General features: G+C 32.5%; 1 protein-coding gene across 1 annotated transcript; it reads right to left on the bottom strand.

Moving 5' to 3' along the window:
* Positions 1 to 587: 587 nt before the first annotated feature.
* LOC145617396 (ent-copalyl diphosphate synthase 1-like) lies at positions 588 to 14582 on the bottom strand. Its single transcript, XM_081672095.1, has 15 exons — positions 14371 to 14582; positions 13900 to 13992; positions 12940 to 13028; positions 10308 to 10605; positions 9273 to 9456; positions 8638 to 8852; positions 8221 to 8341; positions 6739 to 6851; positions 5672 to 5898; positions 5058 to 5173; positions 4333 to 4431; positions 3871 to 4128; positions 2780 to 2912; positions 1475 to 1693; positions 588 to 981 (listed from the first exon to the last, which is right to left on the bottom strand). Exons 1-15 carry the CDS (start codon positions 14465 to 14467, stop codon positions 733 to 735), a joined length of 2511 nt encoding a protein of 836 aa, XP_081528221.1. The 5' UTR covers positions 14468 to 14582; the 3' UTR covers positions 588 to 732.
* Between the last annotated feature and the right edge of the window lie 8936 nt (positions 14583 to 23518).

Genomic DNA, 23518 nt, shown 5'->3' with positions numbered 1-23518 from the left:
CTTTGGGTTTAGTGGGTTTGGCCAATGGCTAATCACATACTAGTAATTAAAAAGTAGAGGTAGGCATGGAATGGGTCATGACTGAGGATCGATCAACCAAGACATGAAAATGGCCCAATTCAATAATATAGGGGCATGCCACAGCCACAGGTCTAGAATGCCACAGCGCATTAGCGCGGGCAAGGCGGTGGATCATATGCTAATTAAGTTTTTTTTATGAAAGATTGACACGAGCCTAATATTATAAACATTTTTTTTAGCCTGTTTAGGCATGACCCATTCATCTGGCATGTGGGATTTGGGCATAGGACCCATCCTCAATTCTGTGATTAAAGTTTGGCATAGTGCGGATTTTGGGCAAAGCGGTTTAAAACAAAACCTAAGAGCAAGTATTATTTTATTGAATAATAAGTCACAAGAAAGGTTCCCCACTAACTTAGTACCAGTCTAAACTTTATTAGAAATTAATCCTTGTGAAAAAGACTTCCTAATGTTTTTTTCCCCTCCTTATATATATAACATAAATCTAAACTATGTCTAAACAAAATTAGGAATATCTCAGCTCAAATACTTGGTGAAACAATTAACTTGTATAAAACTTGGCCGCTTGCAATAGTTAACTTGATTAAACCATATTCAATCACCTAATAATGATCCTTCTTCTTCTTTTGTGTATGATATGACTAATAAAGTAACTATAAATGTTTAGTAATTACACCAATGCTTGAAAAATCAATCGACTTTCTCAAATAGAACTTTGTTAATGTGAAAATTGATCTCTTGTGGAGTGCAATGAGCAGCATAGAAGAAACTCTTCACTTGGGCTAGGCAGGCTTGCTTTAGACTTGGATTTGCACCATTAAAGGATCTTGATAGAATTATTTTCATCAATTTTTGAAGGTCTTCCCCTACCTCTCCAATCTTCATGTCGTTGTAACTTGTTCCATTTGTTGTTGCACCACCATTCGTTGCACCTCGCTCCTGCTAAAAGAGAGATGTTTTTTCTTAGAAAAGTCACATTTATACAAGTATAATATTGGACTATATTCACAATTAATAGTCACGTTGATAGTTACAGGTATTATATTAAGCTGATCTTATGAACATCTACGATACACAAAATATCATATATTAGTGTTTATGAAAATATGAATACAACCAAACTCAGCTCAAACATAGAAACTCAAGTCATATAGTATCATATGCTTGATTGCCATTGATGCCAACAGTTAATACCTCCATGCACTGATGCACTACCTAAGTTTCAATATCGAGTTAAAAATTTTACTAGTTTTTTTAGAAGGAAAAGTACACAAGAAGTTAGGACAGTCTTCTCTTAAGACTAAATCCTAACTTATCAAAATAAATAAAATAGGGATTACAATACTATTATACATTTATTCCATGTACAAACACACAAGCAAACAAATTGTAAAAAAGTAAAGAAAAATAAATAATAAAAAAAAGCTCATACCTTATTATTATTATTATAGTTTTGGTGGCTTCGAAGATGGCCAAAGTGATGGCATAAATGATTAGTAATGCTTAAGAGAGAAAGAATCTGTGGATCAGAAGCCATATTGTTGTGAGAGATCCAACGGCCAGCACTGAGTTCTATTGTTTCAACCATTAGTTCTGCCTCTCCTTTATACCTATCGCCTTCCTCTTCCCATGTCTTTAGCCATTTCTCCCACTATATAAAAATCATATAAATTTACATAATGCATGACGTTAGAATCTACATGCAAGCACAAATTAATAAATTAATAAAATAATTCGAGATCCCAAATTACTATAAACGAGACTTGATTCAATTATTTCATGATTTTACGTGTGTATATATATCCTATAATTGAAAAGGGATGCTGATGCCTTGGCAAATATCCACATAACCAACTCACATGTTCAAACGACAAATAAAAAAAAGGGCTAGATAGAGAAAAAATATACATTGGAATTTGAATTGTTGGAAGGTAAGTATATATAATGTAAGTTTTAGCCTATTTGAGAAGGAAGAAAACATAAAATACAATAATACATCCTAGATCCCATTTTACTATAAATGGGACTCGATTCAATTTCATGATTGTACTTATACGTGTGTATATTTTGAAATCAAAAGGGATGCAGATGCCTTGGCAAAAACCACGTAGCCAAACCTCGCCCTCAAAGGGCAATAAAAGAAAGAGCCAAATGGAAAGAAGATAAACTTGATTGATAGTATAATGTACATTCATTGGAATTTGAATTATTGGAAGGTATAATGTAAGGTTTAGCTTATTGTATGTTTGCATGGATATATGAAGTGAATGTTCAGAACTTCAGATAGAAAAAACATTCTAAAAAGTTCAGAACTTCAGATAGAAAAAACATTCTAAAAATCTAATACGTATGTATAAAGGGGAGTTTTTTCCCGAGTTTTTAGAGAGCCACGTGGGATCTAATTTTTTCGGCACGCCATGTAGGATAAAAAATCTTAGTAGTAGCCAATTAAATAAGAGATTATTAATTTCTTTTAGAAATAAATAATTCAAATGCCACGTAAGCAAAATTGGCGAATGAGGTTTTTAAGTTTAAATTAATTAAATATTAAATATTATCTTTTAATATTAGGAATTTTAAATAAATATATAACAAATTTTAGCTCATAAATAAAAAAATAAAAAAAAAATCAAATAAACCGTGCATTTGCACGAGCTTCATCTAGTATAGTACAATAATAATAATGAGATAATATAATAAAATACAATAATAGTAATGTAATTATAATTATACTCACAGCTTGGTAAAGTTGGTTACGTATGTCTCTTCCATGGTTCATAAGTGCATCCAATGAAAGCTGGTTTAGGGTACTCAGAAGTGGGCCCATCAAGTTTTGCCCTTTGTTGTCACCCACTTGTACTACAATTTTCCTATTAAGAAATTAGTAGAAAAACCAATCAAACCAAGTAATTATTTTTTTCCAATCTAGGCCAATTAAATTTCATGGAGTAACTAAAAGCATGCAATTTTGTCCTTTTCAATTTATGTAGATGCAAACAAGAAATTGTCGTCACACAAATAATTAATTCAGGTGTTTTTGTTAATGCAATATATATCCTAAAAGAAATCGCCTATCATTATGTGACGAGAAGATTAGAAATGAACAAAGTTTTGTGATGCAATTGGTCATGAATGTATAATTGTTATTTTTTTCAGTTTTATGAATGCATGCAATAGGGTAAATAGTGATGATATGTTACTATATAAGGTGGGGCAATCTTTAAGAACGATCCAAAATGAAATATGAGCAAACAAATAGGGTTAGAAAAAGCATGTGCTCTAAATTAACAAATGCTAATAATAAAATCAAAACTGACTATAAGCAGTTAAGTACAGTATGACATCTTATACGTCACGCAAGTCGTCATATCATGCATCTACTATTTTAAACATTATCCGTATGGTTAGCGGTTATAAAGAATGAAAATATTGTACGATAAGTTTCATCTCAATGTTAATGATAATAAAAACTTCAGCCCTAAATTTTCAAATTTTATTATTTTTTCCTAAAACATTTTCACTTACAATAATACAATTAATAACAAAAGTTATGAAACAGATATTTATTGAAGTGGACTTTTTTGTAACTTTTTCTTTTCATTTAGAATCTTTTTGTGAGACAAAAAAAAGTCAAAGCGAAAAGAACAAAAAGAATCAAATGAAGGGAACAAATAATTAAAATTATCGACATATATTACTGTCTAAAACAATATAAAAAATTTTCATTTTTACTTTCATGAGTTATGGCAATATATTTAGAAAGAGGAATTTTTTGTTTTCAAAAAAAAAAAAAAAAAGAAAGAGGAATTTTTTAAATACAATATTTACCTTCCATTATGCCTTACATAACCTTGACTAATGTAAGAGTGTTGAAACTCATTGACAAAGTCTCTTCTTTCTTCAGCTGAAGCCTTCTCCTTTGAAAACTCAAAGTCAATGGCTTCAATCAAGGCTGCAGTCTTAGCCCATGCAAGTCGATCCTTTGACTTTTCTGGCTCAAACATGGTAGCTGCTGCTAAGTAATAGGCCATTAATAGACTTCTTTGGCTCACACCAGATTCTCTCAAATTATATTCTGAATGCCACCTATATAAAATTATCATATTAAATAACGACCCATTATATATAATTTATTACATACTCCTTGCGTCTTTGAAAATCATTCATGCAAGTTTTCATTGACTTTTTAGTGAGACAAGTAATCACCGTCTAAACAGTAAAAACTTTTAAAGATGAAGAGAGTATAACGAATTTCAAAGGTGGTAAATTATTTACGAATTAATAAATAACCTTAGGAGGTTGTTCCATTCTAGCCTATGCAATGCTTGGGTATTGTTGAAGTCTGATTTTGCAAGCTCAAGGTATGCATTGTTGCTCACATTAGGCATCCTGAAAATCAACAAAATAGATTATAGATACAAGCAATAACAATAAGTCCAAATTAAAGTGGGAAATTGGACAAGATTTGTATGGCAGACCATTTGTGGCTGAGTCAAACAACAATAAGCCAAAGGTAGTCTATGATTCAAGCAAAAAGTACATATGTATGCATGTCGTCTTCATCCTTGGAAAAGAACGTATTCATCTAGAATTAATAATTGCATTTACTATGTACTTGGCTATGAAATATTCGAAAAGATGTTATGTTCCCTAATATAGGAAATTTGAATAGCTAGAGGATAAGAACAACAGTACAACAAATATCCTTACATATATAATTATATACAAAGGTATGGAAACAGTGTAACAATTAATTCTAAGTAATTTCGTCGTATCAGCTATTTATCTGTATATGGTGTTTTACTGTTTTTTATTTTCTTTCTTTTACTTTATGCAATGATAAAGTATACATGATTGTTGATTGAATGTGCTCATTCATGCCTACATATCAACAATGTTTTGAAAGTCATGATCTCATTTGACAAGAATAATGTACTTGTATATGCTTTAATATTTCTTGTTTGGTAAAAGAAAAAAAAAAATAAATATGGATAATAAGTTTTATGCTAAATTACCTGTAAAGAGTCTTTCCTATCCAAACATCTTTTTCTCCTCCATACTGTTCGATGTAGAACCTTGTCTCAACGCGAGGTAGACTTGCGTACCATGGAATATCTAATGCATATGTCACCTATAAAACATACATATATAAAAGTAGTGTCAATAATGTTTTTTTTGGTGTTTAGAGAGCAACAAGGGCGGGGGGTGAGAATTGATCCCTGGATCTCCTGAAAATAAAAGATGGTTTATACTAGTGTAACCTATTCTTGTATAAGAATTATGATCTCTAATTTAAACACTAAAAGCCTAATGTTAACCAATTAGGTATGTCATATTAAATTACATGACAATTGATAAATATCCTACGGCATTCCCAACTCAACTTATTACTAGACCGGATGTAGAAGTAGGGGCGGGGGATAAAGAGATCCCCCCTTTATTTAGTTTCATTTGGTTATATTCGAACCCTAAACTTTTATAATCTACGGTGAGATTCTTTCCATGTAAATCAAGGTTTTTTTTTTTTTTTTTTTTTTTTTTTTTTTTTTTTTTTTTTTTTTTTTGTATGTATAGAAGGATTAACTTAATTCCATCGTATCTAATACAAGTTGTAAATATATATACTTACCTCGCCAGGTAGATCCTTGGTTATAGTCCACTTATCCAAGAGTTGATTAGAAACTCGTTTTTCTTTCAAGTATTTGGAAGAGAAATTTTTAGCTTCCTCAAGTATATTTTCACCAGGAAATTGTATTTGAGAAGCCCTAAGAAGGTTGAACATCCCTGTCACTGCTTGAGTTGACTGTCCAACAAAACAGAAGAACTCTCCATCTTTCTCAAAGTTCTTGAATACATCTGGTTTCATAAACGCAAAGTGAAAATAAAAAGAATTATTTAAAATAAATGATTGAGAGTCATTTAAAATAAATGATTGGTAGAGAATATAATTAAAACCAGTCGTGTGACTTTGACCATCAGTTTAGACTTTTGGTTGTGTAAATCCTTTGTCATTGTCATGGTATTGAAACATAGGTCACTTATGTGTCAGAAGACGTGAAAGGTATAAAACTAATCTTTAGCGTTTAATCATTAGCTTAGATCTTTGGTTAAATTTTGACACGTACGTACTTTTCATCTATATATCAATTTTCCCTGTACATTAGCCTAATGGCCTTATTTATTGTATCAATTAGGGCATGCTTGGATTGGGGGTAAAACATTAAGGGGGTAATAAAAGTCAAACTTGAAAAAACAAAAGTAATTAGAGGTGTTGTTGTAGGAGACATGGTGCTTCCAAATGAATTAAACTAGTTGTGCCATGAGGAAAAGAGAGAGATGGAGGAATTATTACTCTTATAATGAGAGTAATAGTTACCCATCCCCCCCCCCCCCCCCTAGTGTAACTATTACCCCCAAAATGAGGGTATTGATTCCTCTTTCTTCACCTCACACCATACCATCACTACATAATTTTCTTACAATCACACCATCACTATCTCCTTCTTCCCTATTTTCACATTCATTTTGCTTAGTTTGACTTTTATTACCCCCTTAATGTATTACCTCCAATCCAAGCATGCCCTTAGTGCAAATATGATACCATTATAAGCATATACATAGGAATTAGTAAGGTTTAACTAGTCTACAAATAAATATTCAAATGATCAGGTTTAGTGTACTTAATCCAGTAAATACCTGCAGAAACTTGATATCCATGTAATCTTAGAAGCCTAAATCCCATAGCTGTATCATCAATGTCTTGGACGTTTGAATTTCTAGCCCAGCATATTCCATGCTCTGTCCAATACCTGAAATTTTGCTTGTTTTAATATTATTGGTACGTAGAGTAATAGTGTTTGAAAATTATAATTATTTGTTTGGTAAGGAGAAGGTCCTATTGAGCCGAAACCTCTCACAGGTCGATCAACCCACTCTAGGTTATAGACAAAATAGATATGTCTTTTATTATAGAATAAAATAAAGTAGGTAAAAGTACAATACGAAGTATAAAGCAACGGACAAACTTGAAAACATGCATTGAATATGAAGCAATACCATGTTTTGTTTTTTCTTTTCTTAGAGAAGGGTATATAAGGTGCTACAAACGACAACAATACATGTATGCACATATAAGAATTAACAAGGTTATCATTTTAGGACACTAGCGTCCAAAAATATTACCAATTTGAGTAATATAACTTCGTACATGCTAAAGAGTTACAATAGATTCCTACATCCTAAAGATTATCCTAGCAAAATCATTGCTATTGAAAAAGATGGAAATATGATTGAATGTTTAATAAAACAAACAAAAAAGGGGTAAAAATGAGATAAATAATGAGAATGCATGGGATAGAAAATGAAGTAACAAAGAGGATGAAGCAAGGCCTTGGCTCGGGTTCAAAATGGGTGTTTGGCCAAAAAAAAACAAGGCTTAAAGTTTCTCCACTAAACAACAATCTTGATGTGCCAAGAAATAGGCCGGTGAGATGATACATACAACATCAATAAAGTAATTGTGATATTTGTGAATAGTGATGTTTATTATCTTGACATAGAAAATATGATTGGCTTAAAAAAAATGAAAGATCAAGGAGCCTTTGTACATGATTCCTCATATAATTCATACCATATCTTACTCAAGTGTTATAAATTAAACTGGCCAATCTTATAAAATTCTACGTGACACAATCAACTATCTATTAATCAATCAGACAATTTCAAAACACATTGCCCCTGGCTTCTCCCCTTTTTATCTCTTTTTCTCTTTATTAATTATGAGAGGGTTGTATAATCATATAGTATCACTAGCGAAAATTAATAAAAATAGGTTTAAAATTTCAAAATCAGACATGCCACTTCTAATTGCTAAATCCCTCGGTATCAATCATTTTTAGAAAGGCTCTTTTTTAAATAAAATTATTGTTTAATTGCACTTTATCACAAACTCTTACGAAATATTATATTTAATCATAATCTTGAGTGGAGATGATGTACTAGTTTGCTATGATACTTTGTCAATTTCCGTACAATGAAAAAGTGTTAGATACTAATGGTGGTACTAAAGTGTAAATTTGGTTACGTAGTCTAGGCTACATAAAACAAAACAAAATATATTTATATTAAAAAAAATTTGGAGATATAAGAAAAAATTATAAATATACAAGAGAAACAAACCTGTTAACATAGCTCATGCATTCGTCAATCTCATGTTGAAAATACCGAGAAATTCCAAGCCGCTGAAATCGATCAACAACCCAAATATGCTCGAACAAGTCTATTGGATACACGTTAGGAACTGTGGAAAACAAACCTACTTTAGCCAACCTAAACAATAAATAGATGCACTTAATTATACTTGTATATGATATGATGTACCTATGTCTAAAATTAATTGTCATATTGATTGATTTCCAACTACATACGATCGATAACATGACTTATTGTAACAATACAGTATAACAACTAAATTCGGACAATAGTCAATCTGATCTATATATAACAAGATCGATATGTACTATTATTGAGTCAAAAGATGATAAGGTGACTTTAATTAAGCATCATTGTATTGACCGATATGATTAGGTTAATTACCTCCCCCGTTAAAGCGACGAACAATGTTGTTCAAGTAGGTGAAGCAATTGAGATCCTTGGTTTGCATGAGAGCATAGGCAGTTGAGGAAGGAGAGAACAAGAAGGAACCATCTTTGCTTTGCAATTTAAGAAGTTTATCCCAATCTAGCCCTGCCATTCCTTCCAAGCTATGGAGCAAAGTGGTAGGCATTCTGTGCATGATTTCTTTGGGTATCCTACCAAAGATTTTACACAATTATTGCAAACATGTGAGGACATGACACCACATGCATTATATTGGGGCCTTGAACTTTACTACTGTGTTATATTATTAATGAAATAAATAGTTTTCTTATTGCCAAAAGCTAAAGCTTACCTTTTCCTTCATTCATTCATATAATCATGTAACTGAAGTAGTAAAACAAACATAATACTTGTAGTTCATTTGGGGTTGAGTAATTTGGATCAGTCAATAAGTTCATTCTAACTTATTTCAGAGATGGGCAAAATCATTCAGTCTAACATGTTTTTTATATTTGTTAAATCTCGATCATAATGGTCGATTTTGTGATTAGTAAGTTTTGTCCATCTCCAAAAATGAAGTTATCACCCATATGAGCTCGACTAGTTTTCGAAATTATAGTAATTGCAAGTACCTTGTGAGCTTCAAGTTTCTTTTGGCATAAATTTCTTGCATAGCAGGAGTGTCTTGAGCCACTTCAATTCCATAGTTTTGAGCTACCTCAATTAGGGATGGAAATGCAACTTCGAATCCAATTGGCATGTGCTCAAAATTTTCATCTTGTAGCTTGCTTATATTTTCCTTCAGAAATGTAATCCCTAATTCAAGGAAATATTATAAACACAAGCATTATTTATTTGGTATATAACATAAACGACCCGAATAAATGAATTATAAGAAGCCATTTATTGCTCTAAATTTTTTTAAATCGTATGATTTAAATCAAACATTAGTAATAGCGGTGATTCACAAGTAATTTTATCATGAATTCAACATTAAATCACTTAAGAAATTGTATTTATAATTTAATTCATAATTACCACCTAAAATTGAATATATCAAAATTGCTCTTTTGAAGCTAACAATTACTTTTGCTACCTTTCAAAATATATATACAAATACATATTTAAATTAAAACACTTTTGCTTGTCGGATAAAAAGTTATTACCTCAATTAGCATGTAAGACAACATAAATGTACAACTTTAGTTACTATAAAAGGGGTTTCACTCATATTAATGTTGAAAGTTTTGCACGACAAATATGGAGTTCGACACCTAAGCTAGAATCTACTAAGAAATTCAAGTATTTGATGAATGTACTTTTTCTTTTCTATGCGATCAAAATTCAAAGTACTCCCTTAACCGATTATAATTGTCTCCTACAATTTCTTTCTTTTTTTTTTTTTTTTTTTTTTTTTTTTTTTTTTTTTCTAATCAACATCAAAAGATATTCAAATCATTATATGTAATCAAACTTATAATTAAGGTAGTCTTATTGAGATAATCATGTAATGTCACTAATGTCAAATTTTAAACAATTACTCCTACAAGCTAAAGCAATAACTTTTTCCGTCAAGCATGAACTGTTATAAATCCGTCTCACCTAAAACATGTTGTTCATAGAATGAACGATAGTAATGCATGTATGATTGGCAATAAAATTAATACCTTTTTGGCACTTCTCAGGATGAATTTCCCAAGATTTAAGTGCAATTAAGCAAGCCAATGTGTTGATTATCCTATCATGAGCTGAAAATAAGGTATCATCACCCCATGAACCATCCGAGAGCTGATTATCGATGATCCATTGAAGGCTCGAAGGAAATTGAGGACTGCCATGGCTGTTTTTCACTAGGGCTACCCAAGCTGTGTCGTACGGGGAAATGCTAATTTCTCCATCATTCATAGACTTCAATATTTCCCTAATTCTTTCCACATTTTCCTTAATTTCACTTGATGTGAGTACCTAATGTTTACACAAAAAAATCAAGTTCTTATTCCATGAATAGTAATTTCAATTGAGACATATTAACTCTTGTTTACAATCGCGAGTGACAAATGAAAAGAATATATCTATAAATGCACAAAAATAGCTATATGTGTATGTTATTGAACACTCTGATTAAGCATATAAGGTTAGGTAGTATGTAAGTTGCGCAAGCTATATTTTTTACAAATACACATATATTTAGATAGACACAAAGACAAACAATACTAAAGTATGCGAGTTATCTATATAAATAAGTAAATTATCTCTTTTATCTTTGTTTGTGTTGGCGACAAATGAAATTTGACATCACCTTATCTCTCCCTTTTCATAGACAACAAAAAACATTTAAGGTAGCATGTAATAGTCTAATTAGCTTCATTTGTTGTATTCTTTTGTTTTATTGCTAGTGTTTTTCTTTTGTTAAAACTAAATAACAAAGGTAAACCTTATTTTAGACCTTATATTATCATTTTCGACTTCAATCTATACCGATCATTCTTCCAAATTAATTTTTTTTTTCCTATTTTTATGGACGTTTGCAAGTTAATTTTGGTGCATATTTCCGTAAGAATGTTACTACATTCTAATCGGTAATCTACCTACTTTTTTGAGGAGTTTTTACAACAGGACAAATTATATAAGTTAAGCATAGGAATATATTTAACGTAATTGAGTTTTCCCTTCGCAATGGATATTTCTCAGCGTGCATGTAGTAAATTGAGTATTTAAGTAATTCAAATAACTTAAATTTTCTTGTCCAAAAAATAAAAATAAAAAGAAAATTTAAAAAAAAATTTTAAAAAAACCCCCTTAAATTTTGGACCAATAATTTTATATTTTTTGGGTCTTTAGAAGTTAGAATAATGATTTGGCTAACAATTTCCAGTGAGGTAATAAAGATGCTCATAAGAAAAGAGTTACATAAGGAACGTTATTTAAATGTTGTCCGAAAAACCATAAAAAAAAATATCCAAAAATTCAACTTCATTGGTTTTAGCAACATACTTCGTGTTTAATTTGGCGCATAAATTTTTTTTTTTTTGGTTCACCTCTACAAAAACTTAAATTTGATAATTTCTAAGAGATCCTCTAAATATAGCCAAGTAATTTCAAATGCAATATATCAAAGCTGATGCATAATATTAAGCTATTCATAATAATTTAAGATTATACTTTTCCCCTAGTTAATCATTTCGTATTTTATACCACTTATAGAAAAAAATATCATTTGATCATTAAATGCGTGAACTTTGCTTTTATTTTATTTTTGTAAGAGATTTTGCAATCAAAGAATTCTTACCCAAATTATTACCTTAGAAAGTGACTAAATATATAGTTCTAGCATAAATGTAAAGAAAGGCAATGCAAAATTGTTGGACATATCCCAAAAACAAATTTATCGAATTTCTTTGGATTGTGTTTTCAATTGACAATGATATTTTGTAGACGGATTTATCCCAAAGAGGGTTTTAGAATTAATTTCGATTGTGGTTCCCCTTTAAAGAAAGACGCAAAAAGACAATGATGCTAAGTTAGTGGATTTATCCAAAAAGGGTTTTTTTAGAATCACTTTAGATTTTGATTTTAAAATTTTATAAAGATCAAATGTTTTTGTTTTTCTCGACAAAAAAATGACCATCAAGAATAAGTATAAAATTAAAATTGTAAAAAGAAAAAATGTAATTTATTTTTTCTTTGTGCGTCCAAAATCAAATGTAGAGTTGTAGACTCTTGTACATCATCTTTTGAAAATCTCTATAATAATAAATCACCTTTTTAAGTTACATTCTCTATAATTGTTTTTTTTATAAGTTGATTGTTATCCTATATACTTATTGTTTAAAGATTTTTTAAAATCACTTTCAAATTGTTTTATGAGTCACTTTAATATAATTTTTCACATTCATACAAAGCATCCATGCAAGAAAACCAACTTATGAATTTGGACAACGGATATATTTTTTGTTGACATTATTTTTACCAAATGAGGAATGCATATATGGAAAAAAAGATTAAATCTAGTAAGTATAGACAATATCCTATAATACAGATAAAATGGTTAACTTTTGACTTTTTTCGTGTTCATTGCATTACACACGTATTGTAAATAATATATTTTTTCTTTTTATAAATACGGAAAACTTTTTCAAAACATAGTATCATTTATTTTCACTCCACGACAGTTGATATTCCCTCGTAATTCAAAGGGTATACGATTATTGACCCAAACGGGATCGGATCGAATCGAATCGAAGTCGTGATGGACTAAATATATGAAAGAAGAATAAACACACGTCAAAATAGTTGTACCTCGATAGCTAGCCCCTCAACGTCATCCTCCACAATCTCAAGCTCCCTCTGAATCAAAGGAAGTTCATCTTGAAGAAGTTCTCGATAATCTGTTGACAACTCAACCATTATTAAAAAAGATATGTCCTTGTTAATAATCCTTAAAACTTTATAAAAACAAAAATAAACATGAGAATCCCACACATTAAAAAGTTATGTTTCTTTTTTATGAAAAATATAACTTCTTTATATCTTGTCTCCTTCACTAAAAAGAGTCAAAACTACATAATAAATCAGTAATACTGTTCAACTTTTCTAGTAATTTCTTCCTCGAAGTGTATTTTCATAATTAATTTAAAATTTTAGTGAATAAATGTGGTTTAATAAATCAATTTATTAAAAAGTTCAAAGACATCCACGGGTGCAAAATATAATTTGTTGGTGGATACATTTAATCTTGTCATTCATGCGTGTCTAAATTCATCTAATTAAATATATACATAACCTCATTTATAATTTAAATTAATGACATTAAGAAAATGTGGAAGGATCATCCGGATATGGGACGTGTAAACTTTTATAGATATATCATTAGTATCTTGAAAAAAAAAAGAAGTGTTAATAATATACGGCGTACTAATCAACCAAATAACCGCTAAATTCGATTGTCTTATACATATATTTATAATAGCTTCTAAAACACAGGTATATTAAATGTTTTTAAAAAGTGGATTTTCTCCCATTAATTAGTAGCAGGTTGGGTAAGCGGTGAATTAGATAAATGTATCTAGAGAAACCCGATAAGGTATTGTTGTCCTTTATTACTCTCTCTACCCTCTAAGAATTAAAAATCTCTTTTAATCTAGAAAAAATCCGAACATAAATTCAAAGGGCGAAAAACAAAAGAAGCAGAAACTCCCGCTCATGGTCCCTTCATTGAAAAAAAAATGCAAACTCCCAAAAAAAAATGATCATGTGTACCTTGGGTGGTAGGCTTGGAGATTGCATTACATCTCAGATTGAGTGCCCAACCAAGTTGGTGATTGTTGTTTCTTTTCTTGAGTGACCAAACACCTGCATATAAAACAAACCAAATTCAAATGGATCAAATATCGATAATTATATATTTAACTTATCAATGACTAAACTCTTACATATATACAATATGCATGTGAATGAATATATATACAACAACAATACCAATGGTGATGATCAAACCAATACACATAACATATAATTTTGAAATAACATAGTACATCCGAGTTTCTCCTAAAATTCGGAAAACATAGATGCTTTATCCACCTGAACTATATATCTTTCAATTGATTAAAATAAACGGCATACATACTAGTGAGTATGTATGTATCTGTTGATCATTTACGAAGTAACAAAATACTTATATCGAAAACAAAAAAGAAATAAACATATATTTATATATATATGATGACTTACTAGGGAGTTGCGGTACAGTAGATGGAGTGGTGGGAGAAAGGCAGAGAAGAGAAGGAGAAGGGGTAGAGTAAGAGTGACAATAATGAGAAGAAAACATAATATTTTTATGTGTTTTTGCAAGTTAGAGATAGAGAGAGAATGAAGGAGAAAAGAGACAGAAAATTGAGAACTTCCCAAGAGATTCCAAGAGAGTATTACAAAGACGCATGGGATCAGCCAAATATATAGAAGTGAGGGCTGCCTTTGTCCTTCAATTCTCTCCTTAACCAAACATTCTACACCCAAACTACCTTTTTATTTTATTTTATTTTATTTTTTAAAATGTTATTGATTTTTTTTCTAGTTTTTATTAAATATCTTTATTATTATTATGGTGATTATCTTTCATAATTATAAAGATATGTTACTATGTAATTGAGATTATTTTTACCTAATTGACCAATGAATAGTGTGAATGCGATCCTATCCATATCTCATTGGGTGTGACACCTGTTTCTGAAATATTGGTAAATTTATTGCTATTGAACTCTTTTTTATTTACATCTAATACTTGTATTATTGGGTGACACCTAATTTAAAAACTGAGGTAAATTCATTGTGACTAGACTCTGTGTGGTCTTGATCTGATTCATGTATTATTGGGGGTGAAACATGGTTTAATATCATTGGTCAGTCATTATGACAAAACTCTATAGGTTTAATTAGAATCCATATATTATTGGGGTGACACCTGGTTTTAAAACATTGGTAATTCATTAATTATGACTAGGCTTTATTTGGATTGAATCCACTCTGATACTCATATTATTGGGGGTAACACCTAGTTTAGAAAACATTAGTCATTCGTAATTCAAATGAATCTGTATTTTCTATTAATTATCGAGACTAGACTGTGTACAGTTAATTAGAATCCTTATATATACGAGATTTCAAAAAGAATCCATATATATATATACAAGGGGTAACATTGCACCTAATATATAGAAACATTGGTCATCATTTATGATGATTGGGCTCTATTTATTACTGTGTGTGAACTTATTTCAAAACACTGTACCGGTTATTCATTATAACTAGGCTCATTTTTGTTTAACTTATTTTGTTTGAAACTATTTTATCCGCGTGCTAATTTGTACTTATTTTAATTTATGTCTAAGCTTATTTCTATTTAATATATCTTGTTTTGTCTGAAATTATCTTATACTACTTTTTGTTTCTTAAAGTTCTTAACAGTTTCTCTTTTTTTTTTTTTACGTTCCCAAAAGTTATTAACGTTTTCACTTGATTCTAATTTGGGAAATTCCATTTGCTACTTTACCCCTGTTACCCCAAATTATTTAGGGAAGTTCTCTTTGGTAAAACTGTATTTTTAAGTTTTCTCAGTAGTTTTAAGTTTTCTCAGTAGTGAATTGTAAAAAAACTTATCATCTTTGGTATATTCGAATTGTTTATATTAAGCTAACTATAACATTAGTCAAAACCCTAATTGGCACTTCCCACACCTTCGAAATCGGTCGTCGCTGAATTTAGAACCATGGCCTCTGAAAATGCTTGATTTCGTCTCGAAGCACCGCCATTCTGCAAACCCTAACTCTTAGCGGAGGAGAGGGAGGTTGCGGTGGAAGAAGGAGAAAGAGAAGAGGGTTGTAGTTGCGGTGGTCGGTGACCGGTGGGAGGAGAGTGCTCGGTCATAAGAGAGAGAGGAAGGGTCGTGGGCGGCGGCCGGTGGTTTAGGCGTTTGGGGTATAAATAAAATATAAATATTAAGAACGTTTGGAAATTAAGGTAGTACGTGTGCTTTTGCTTGAAATTGTTTGAAAAATATATTTGTCTGGACATATTTTGTCAATAATAAGTAAGAAAATTAAACAAAGATGAATTAAACAAACCCTTAATCATCAAATTTGGATTGCAAATAGTTCGAACTTAAAAATTATTTGTAATCCTACTAATACATCAATAGGATTGGATAACTAATATTTTAGTTCAGTATGATTGGTTGATAGTTTCTTTTTCCCTAAATTACTTTTTCAACGAATTTAATTAAGGGCACTTTCTCTTCATTCACTCAATTTTTATTCATCATAAATTATGTGGGGAATTTCCGTTCCAAAGTTCGGGCCACTAGTGGGGTTTGATCCTACACAACAATAAGTTGTGAGATGAAAACCTTTCGACTCGATCAACCAAGCATTATTGCTTGGTTTCACCTTATCTTACCTATTAGATTTTACAGATAATAATAGACTAAAACGAAGCACGTAAGAAAAGGTGAACAATAAGAAATTAGGATAGTCTTCACTGATCTCAATACCTACACTTCTTAATTTCTTGTATGCTTTATCCCTTCATCTTTATCATATATGTAGGTTTATTTCTTTCATATGCAGGTTTATTTCTCGGTCGTTTTACTTTTTTCATCAACTTTATTGCCTAATCACATACTTCTTTTATCTTTTTAATTTGTTACACTTTGACTTAGAACTCTTAAACTATATGCTAAAACGAAAAAAATAGTCATGAGTGACCTTGTTAGGTTTGTCTTGATTTAATTATACTCTCTTCATTCCTTTTTGTTCTATGCACTTGCATTTTATATTGTGTCCAATACACATGTTTGACACATCTCTCTCTTTTTTTTTTTTTTTTTTTTTTTTTTGAGAAGGTAAGAAGAAATAAACATTAGGAAGCCCTCCTCACGAAGGTAAGTTTGACATATCTCTAATTGCATACTATTGTAATTTGTTGAAAATTTGATACAAAGTATTTGTATACCACACATTGAAATGATAACGAAAAGATCACGTGTAATAATTCTTGTTTGATATATATTATATAGTATTAAAGGTTAAAAAGTTTTATAAGTTTGACTCCGTGGATAATTAATATGTGAGTGAGTACTCCCTCTGTTTGTTTTTCACTGTTTAAATTAAACTTGTTCACTATTTACATTCACCGTTATGACCAATATTTTGCCAAATGTACCAATCATATATACAATGTAATTATACAACTGGTTATACCTTACAATGTACAAAAAATTTTATTGTATTTGTTCATTTGTACAAAATGAGTTGATTTAATTATATTTTTTTACTTATACAATAAGACCCATTTTTACTCTCCTCTTTTAGTCTTTAAATTAGGAAAATTTGTCATGAATTACATAAATTTAGTAAAAAAATCACAGTATAATTTTATTTTATTTTTGTCAAAACTTACCTGATTTTGGAAATTTTTTATTAAAAGCCACGTTTATTCTGATTAAAACTATGCATTGACAAGTATGGAGAAAAGACGTATGTATGTAGATTAGTACAAAAGTAAAAATGAAACGTTTAAAAACCACAAAAAAAAAAAAAAAAAAAAAAAAAAAAAAAAAAAAAAGAAGAAAGAAAAAGGAAAAGAAGTAGTAAGTACTAAGTAACATTTAACATTCAAACTTTTTTGAAAGGTGAAAATCTACGTTGAATAAGTGACCTTTTTTAAGTGAAAAAAATAAAATAAAAAATTAGGTAAAGGAAGGAATAATAGTTCAATTTTTGACTTGACCTTTGTTACAAATATTGTTTGAGTTAAATTATGCCACATCATTGGATTTTATCATCCACTCGTGGAGGAAGTTAGTGGAGTGAAAAATATGTCCATTTTGTTTTGTTTAGAGATCTTGCACTGCTACCTTTAACGGGGTTTTGCAGACAAACTTTCATCTTTCTATTTCTGCAGTTGTAGCATTGTCAATTTTGTGCATCTTTAAACTTTTGGCAAACACTACAAGTTTAGAAGTTAAGACTCTACTCCCTCTATCCCTAATTATTTACCATTGTTTTATTTGAACGTAATCTGTGGTTTATACACATGGGTGTACAATGCTCATCCTACACCCGGATAAATAAATAAAAAAAAAAAAAAAAGCGGAAAGAAAATCCAATGTTTCATAAAAAACATACATGTATTTGACAAAGAACATGTTTGTATTTGACAAAAACATGCATTACCAAAGAACATAAAGATTTAATAAAAAGAACGAGATAAAAACTTAATAAAATTTTCTGAAAAATTACACATTATTAACGGAAAAAATTTAGAGGTTATAAAAAATCGAGTAGGATCGGGCCATATCATAATTTCTCGTGCCCAAACCCGTAGAAAAGTAGCGGTTTCGGGCTTTTTTCAAGCCCGGTTCAAGTTTTAACTAAAAATGCATTTTTAGGTTTGCCCAAACCCACCCTATTTCGGGCCGGATCGGGTCGGGATGCGAGTCGCCGAGTCATGCCAATGTTGATCACCTCTTAAAAATCCTTACCAAATATATCATTTCCCCAAAAAATAGTTTTCTATCTCTCCAAAAAAAATTCAACTTCCCATAATAATTTAGTATTTTTACTCTATTATTATTTTCAATTAAAAATATTTTAAGATTTCAATATCAAATTTCAAAATAACATATGTTAAAAGAACCTAATTTATATTGCAAAGTACATATAGTTAATACCTAAATAACACATTAATCAAACTCAAAGAACATACGATAATAAAAGTAATTTAAATATAACATAGGAAAAATTGAAAAGAATAATCCCACCTTTCGCCCTTCTGCTCAAAATAATCCCACCTTTTCGAATTCCAGAAATAATCCCACCTTGTAACCCCATCTTTCCAAAATGAATCTTTTTACCTTCTACCTGTTTTACAGGTTAAATTTTTATTTTAAAATTTTTTAATCTTCTTTTTCCACCTCATCCCATCATTCAACCACCATGACCACCCACCACCACTACGCTGACCACCTTCCCACTATCACCACCAAACTGACTGCCTTATATGCAACACCAGCCCCGCCCCGCCACACCACCTGAGCCACACCCACCCAAATCCCACAAGTCTCCTCAACAGCAAGCTCCAAGGTTTGAATCGGAAACCTCGTTCCCACCCATCACCATTGATTTCATTTCGGTCAAGCTCCAACGTCAAGCTTCGAGTTTCGTCTTTGTTGTTCTGGCGGTCAAGCTCCAAGGTCAACCTCGTTCCCACCTCTCACCCCACCTCTGAGTTGTTATTCAAGTGAATAAAGAAGACGATGGAGAGAGTTGTTGGAGTAGACTCGGGCGAGTTAAGAAACTCGCTGGGAGTTGAGGGAACTGAGTTGACTCAGGGAACTCGCCAGTGAGTTGATTCCCCTGAATTTCCAATTCTTTTAAAGCGATTAACTCCGAAAAGCTTGGTGGGATAGGACCCATGACTCCATGAGAGCATTGATGTCGAGAACGAGCTCTTGGAGGTGGGTGAGTCGGGAATAGGATCGGAGAAACGATGTGGTGGTGATTGGTGAATTGGGTGGGAGGGAATCAAGGACGGCGGCTGGCCGGCTGGGTCTGGTCGTTCTGGCGGATGGTTGGGTCTGACTGGTGAGCGGCGGTGGTCTAGCGAGGGGGCTCTGGCAAGGGAAGGAAGAAGAAAAAGGGTTTTTTTTAAATTCTTTAATTTTAAAATAATTCTTTAATTTTTTAAAAACCCAATTAAAAGGTGACACGTGTTAAATTACCTTTTAAAACAGGTTACCAATTCAAACAACCGGTCATTAAATGAAAAAGGTTCATTTTGGGAAGATGGGGTTACAAGGTGGGATTATTTCTGGAATTCGAAAAGGTGGGATTATTTTGAGCGGATGGGGGAAAGGTGGGATTATTCTTTTCAATTTTTTCTATTACATATGATAATAAAAAGGAAAAATTAGAAAAAATAATCCCAACTTTCATCAATTTTGATAGAATAATCCTAACTTTGATTTATACTGGAACAATCCGAACTTTGGGGGTCTTCTTTTTCTTCACTCCCAATTACCGGTTACCTGTTGAAAAGGTTAATTTCTTTTTTTTTTTTTTTTACAAGTGCCACATGTCAAGAGCTAATTAGCCAAAAAAAATAAAAAAAATCAAAAACCCAGCCTACCCACCGAAATTCCAGCCACCACAATCCCACAACCTTCTGCCCGCCGTCCACAACCCTCCTCCCGCCGCCCCTAATCCCGGAAAACCCCAGCCGTCGTTCCCCCTTGAACCACCACCCTCAAATTTTCCCTCAAACTTACGTCAACCTGCTCCAACCACCACCACCACTCAAAACCCCCAAAAAACCACCTCGCGAAAACCCCAAACCACCTCAAAAACCCTTTAAACCTCCACCCTCACTCACGAAAACCCTTTAAAACCTCCACCCTCACTCGCGAAAAACCACAAAAGCTCCTCCCCCACCATCGAAAACCCTAGCCGCTAGGGTTTCGAGGTGGAGGAGGTCTTTTTGGGGTTTTCGGGATTAGGAAAGGGGTTTTTTGTGGTAGGTGGTTGTGCAGGGGGTTGGAGGGTATTTCGGGGAAGGGGGAAAAGAACGTGGGAGATAGGCGGTCGATGGGGAAGCAAGGCGGTCGGAGGCAGACATAGCAGTACTGGCGGAGATAAGGGTGAGACGGTGGGGGAGGGGAGGTTGGCTGGGTTCTGGTTTTTTTTTTCTCTCTCTCTTTTACTTGTTTTTTATTTTTTTAAAATTTTTGGACCAATCAAGGCTTGACACGTGTCAAGTGACCTGATATAATAGGTCATTGACTTGTTGACCGGTTAGAGATTGAAGAAAAAGAAGACCCCCCAAAGTTCGGATTATTTCAGTATAAATTAAAGTTGGGATTATTCTACCAAAATTGATGAAAGTTGGGATTGTTTTTTTCTAATTTTTCCTAATAAAAATAGAATTTGGGCGTCATTATGAGCTTAAAGAACATACACACCAAATTCCAAGAACATACTATGTATTATTAAACCCAAAAAAACATATATGTTTATCAACATATGTTAAATAACAAAAGTTATAATGTAAAGAACATATAATTTTACTCAAAGAACACATTGATCACACTCAAAGAACATATTAAAGGTATGTTCTTTGTCAAACATAGGTATGTTCTTTATCAAACACTACTATATGCTCTTTCCGCCTTTTTTGTTTACCCGGGTGCACCATGAGCATGGTGCACCCGGGTGTATTATCTAATTTTCATCTGAAAGATTGTATTAATTATTTCAATCTTTAACTATGTGATATGTGTTTTATCTATAATCTGTATAACATTAGAGCTAGTAAGAATCCTTTGAGTAGTTTAGTGAACATACTCCATAGTTTGCTATATATTAAAAAAAAAAAGGAAAAATTAGAAATAATAATCTCAACTTTCATCAATTTTGCTACAATAATACCAAATTTAGATTATTATGGAATAATCCGAACTTTGCGGTTTTATCTTTTTCTTCAATCCCAAAAACCGGTGACCGGTTGAATGGGTTTTTTTTTATGACACGTGTCACAAGTAAATTGGCTAAAACAATTAATAAAAAAAATAAAAAAAACCAACTAAACCCCGAAATCCCGACAACCAGCCAAACCACCGGCCTAACCCCAAACGGCGACGGTTGTTGCCCTTCCCCCTCCCCCTACGCCGCTAATTCCCCTCCCCCTATGTCGGTTTCCCTATCCCCACTCCCCAATCCTCCATTTCCCGTTTTCCAACTATCCTTAATCGAAAACCCCCAACCTCCTCCACTCGAAAATCCCTTAAAACCACCTCTCCCACTCCCGAAAACCCTTAAAAACTCCTCCCCACCGTCAAAAACCCTAACCGCTTAGGGTTTTGGGGTAGGAGGAACAATTTGAGGATTTTGGCAATGTTGAGGGGTTTCATTGGTGGATTCGTGGTTTCGGGGTAGTGGTTTCGTGGGGAATGGAGGGTGTTTCGGGGTGGGAGGAAGACAGCGACACGACAGATTGTTTCACACGACTGGCCGACCAGAAAAGGGCGTCAGGCTGGGCAGTGGGGTGGGGTTTAGGATGGGCCAGTGGGGGAAGAGGAGGTTGACTGGTGGTTTAGTGATTTTTTTTAATTTATTGTTTTTGTTTTTTTAATTTTTTTTTAAAAATTAGACAAATCTGGGCTTGACACGTGTCAAGTGACCTGATAATAGGTCATTGACTTTTGTTAACCGGTTAGGGATTGAAGAAAAAGAGGAACCCCCAAAGTTCGATTATTCTAGAATAATCCAAAGTTGGGATTATTGTAGCAAAATTGATGAAAGTTGGGATTTTTATTTTAAATTTTCTTAAACAAAATTGCAATTAATTAAAACTTTGATTTGAAATGGTAATTAATAAATCTAATAATTGGCAAGGTTAGTTTGCTAATATCAAGTGACAGTTTTGCCGAACAGACCCTTAATGTATCTGTAGATCGACATATGATAACTACTATAAATTGTACATGTTTAATGAAATTTCTATGTTAACATCGGTTTTCATATAAGCTTGGACTCCATCCTTCTTCTCTCTCGGGGCTAACATCTTACACCGACGCGGACTGGGGTGGCTGGCCAGACACGCGCCGTTCCACCTCGGGGTACTGTGTATTTAATGGCGACAACCTTATTTCGTGGTCCGCAAAACGACAGCCGACCTTATCCCGCTCTAGTGCCTAAGCCGAGTACCGCGGCGTAGCTAATGTAGTTGCCGAATCCGGCTGGTTGCGCAACCTCTTATTGGAGCTTCGATGTCCCATCAAAAAGGCCACAATAGTCTACTGTGATAATGTAAGTGTTGTGTACTTATCAGGGAACCCCGTTCAACATCAAAGGACTAAGCACATTGAAATGGATATCCACTTTGTCCGCGAAAAGGTGACCGTGGCCAAGTTTGTGTGCTTCATGTCCCATCTCGCTACTAAATAGCCGACATCTTCACCAAGGGACTGCCGCAAATCCTCTTCGAAGAGTTTCGTGCCAGCCTTAGCGTTCGATTACCTCCCGCTACGACTGCAGGGGTGTATTAGCTATGTAATTATTATGATGCATTTACTATCATGTCTATAGTCCTTCCCTAGGTTCACGTATATTTCCCTAGGTAATTTGTATATAAACTATGGCAATCATAATGGAAAGGCAGGAAGTATATTCCTGCAGATTCTCACCCCCACCCTCATGGCTCTCTAAATAAAAAAAAAAAAATCTTTCCCATATTACGGAGTACATGTATCCTCATTTTCTTTTATACGTCTTAGAAAAACGGAGAAAGTATAATACTCGTACTCATAAATACGATTAAAATGAAACAT

Source organism: Chenopodium album, chromosome 26, assembly GCF_948465745.1.
Source record: "Chenopodium album chromosome 26, dcCheAlbu1.1, whole genome shotgun sequence".
Taxonomy (NCBI): domain Eukaryota; kingdom Viridiplantae; phylum Streptophyta; class Magnoliopsida; order Caryophyllales; family Amaranthaceae; genus Chenopodium; species Chenopodium album.
The sequence above is the reverse complement of the archived record's forward strand: the minus strand, read 5'-3'. Positions and strand labels throughout refer to the sequence as shown.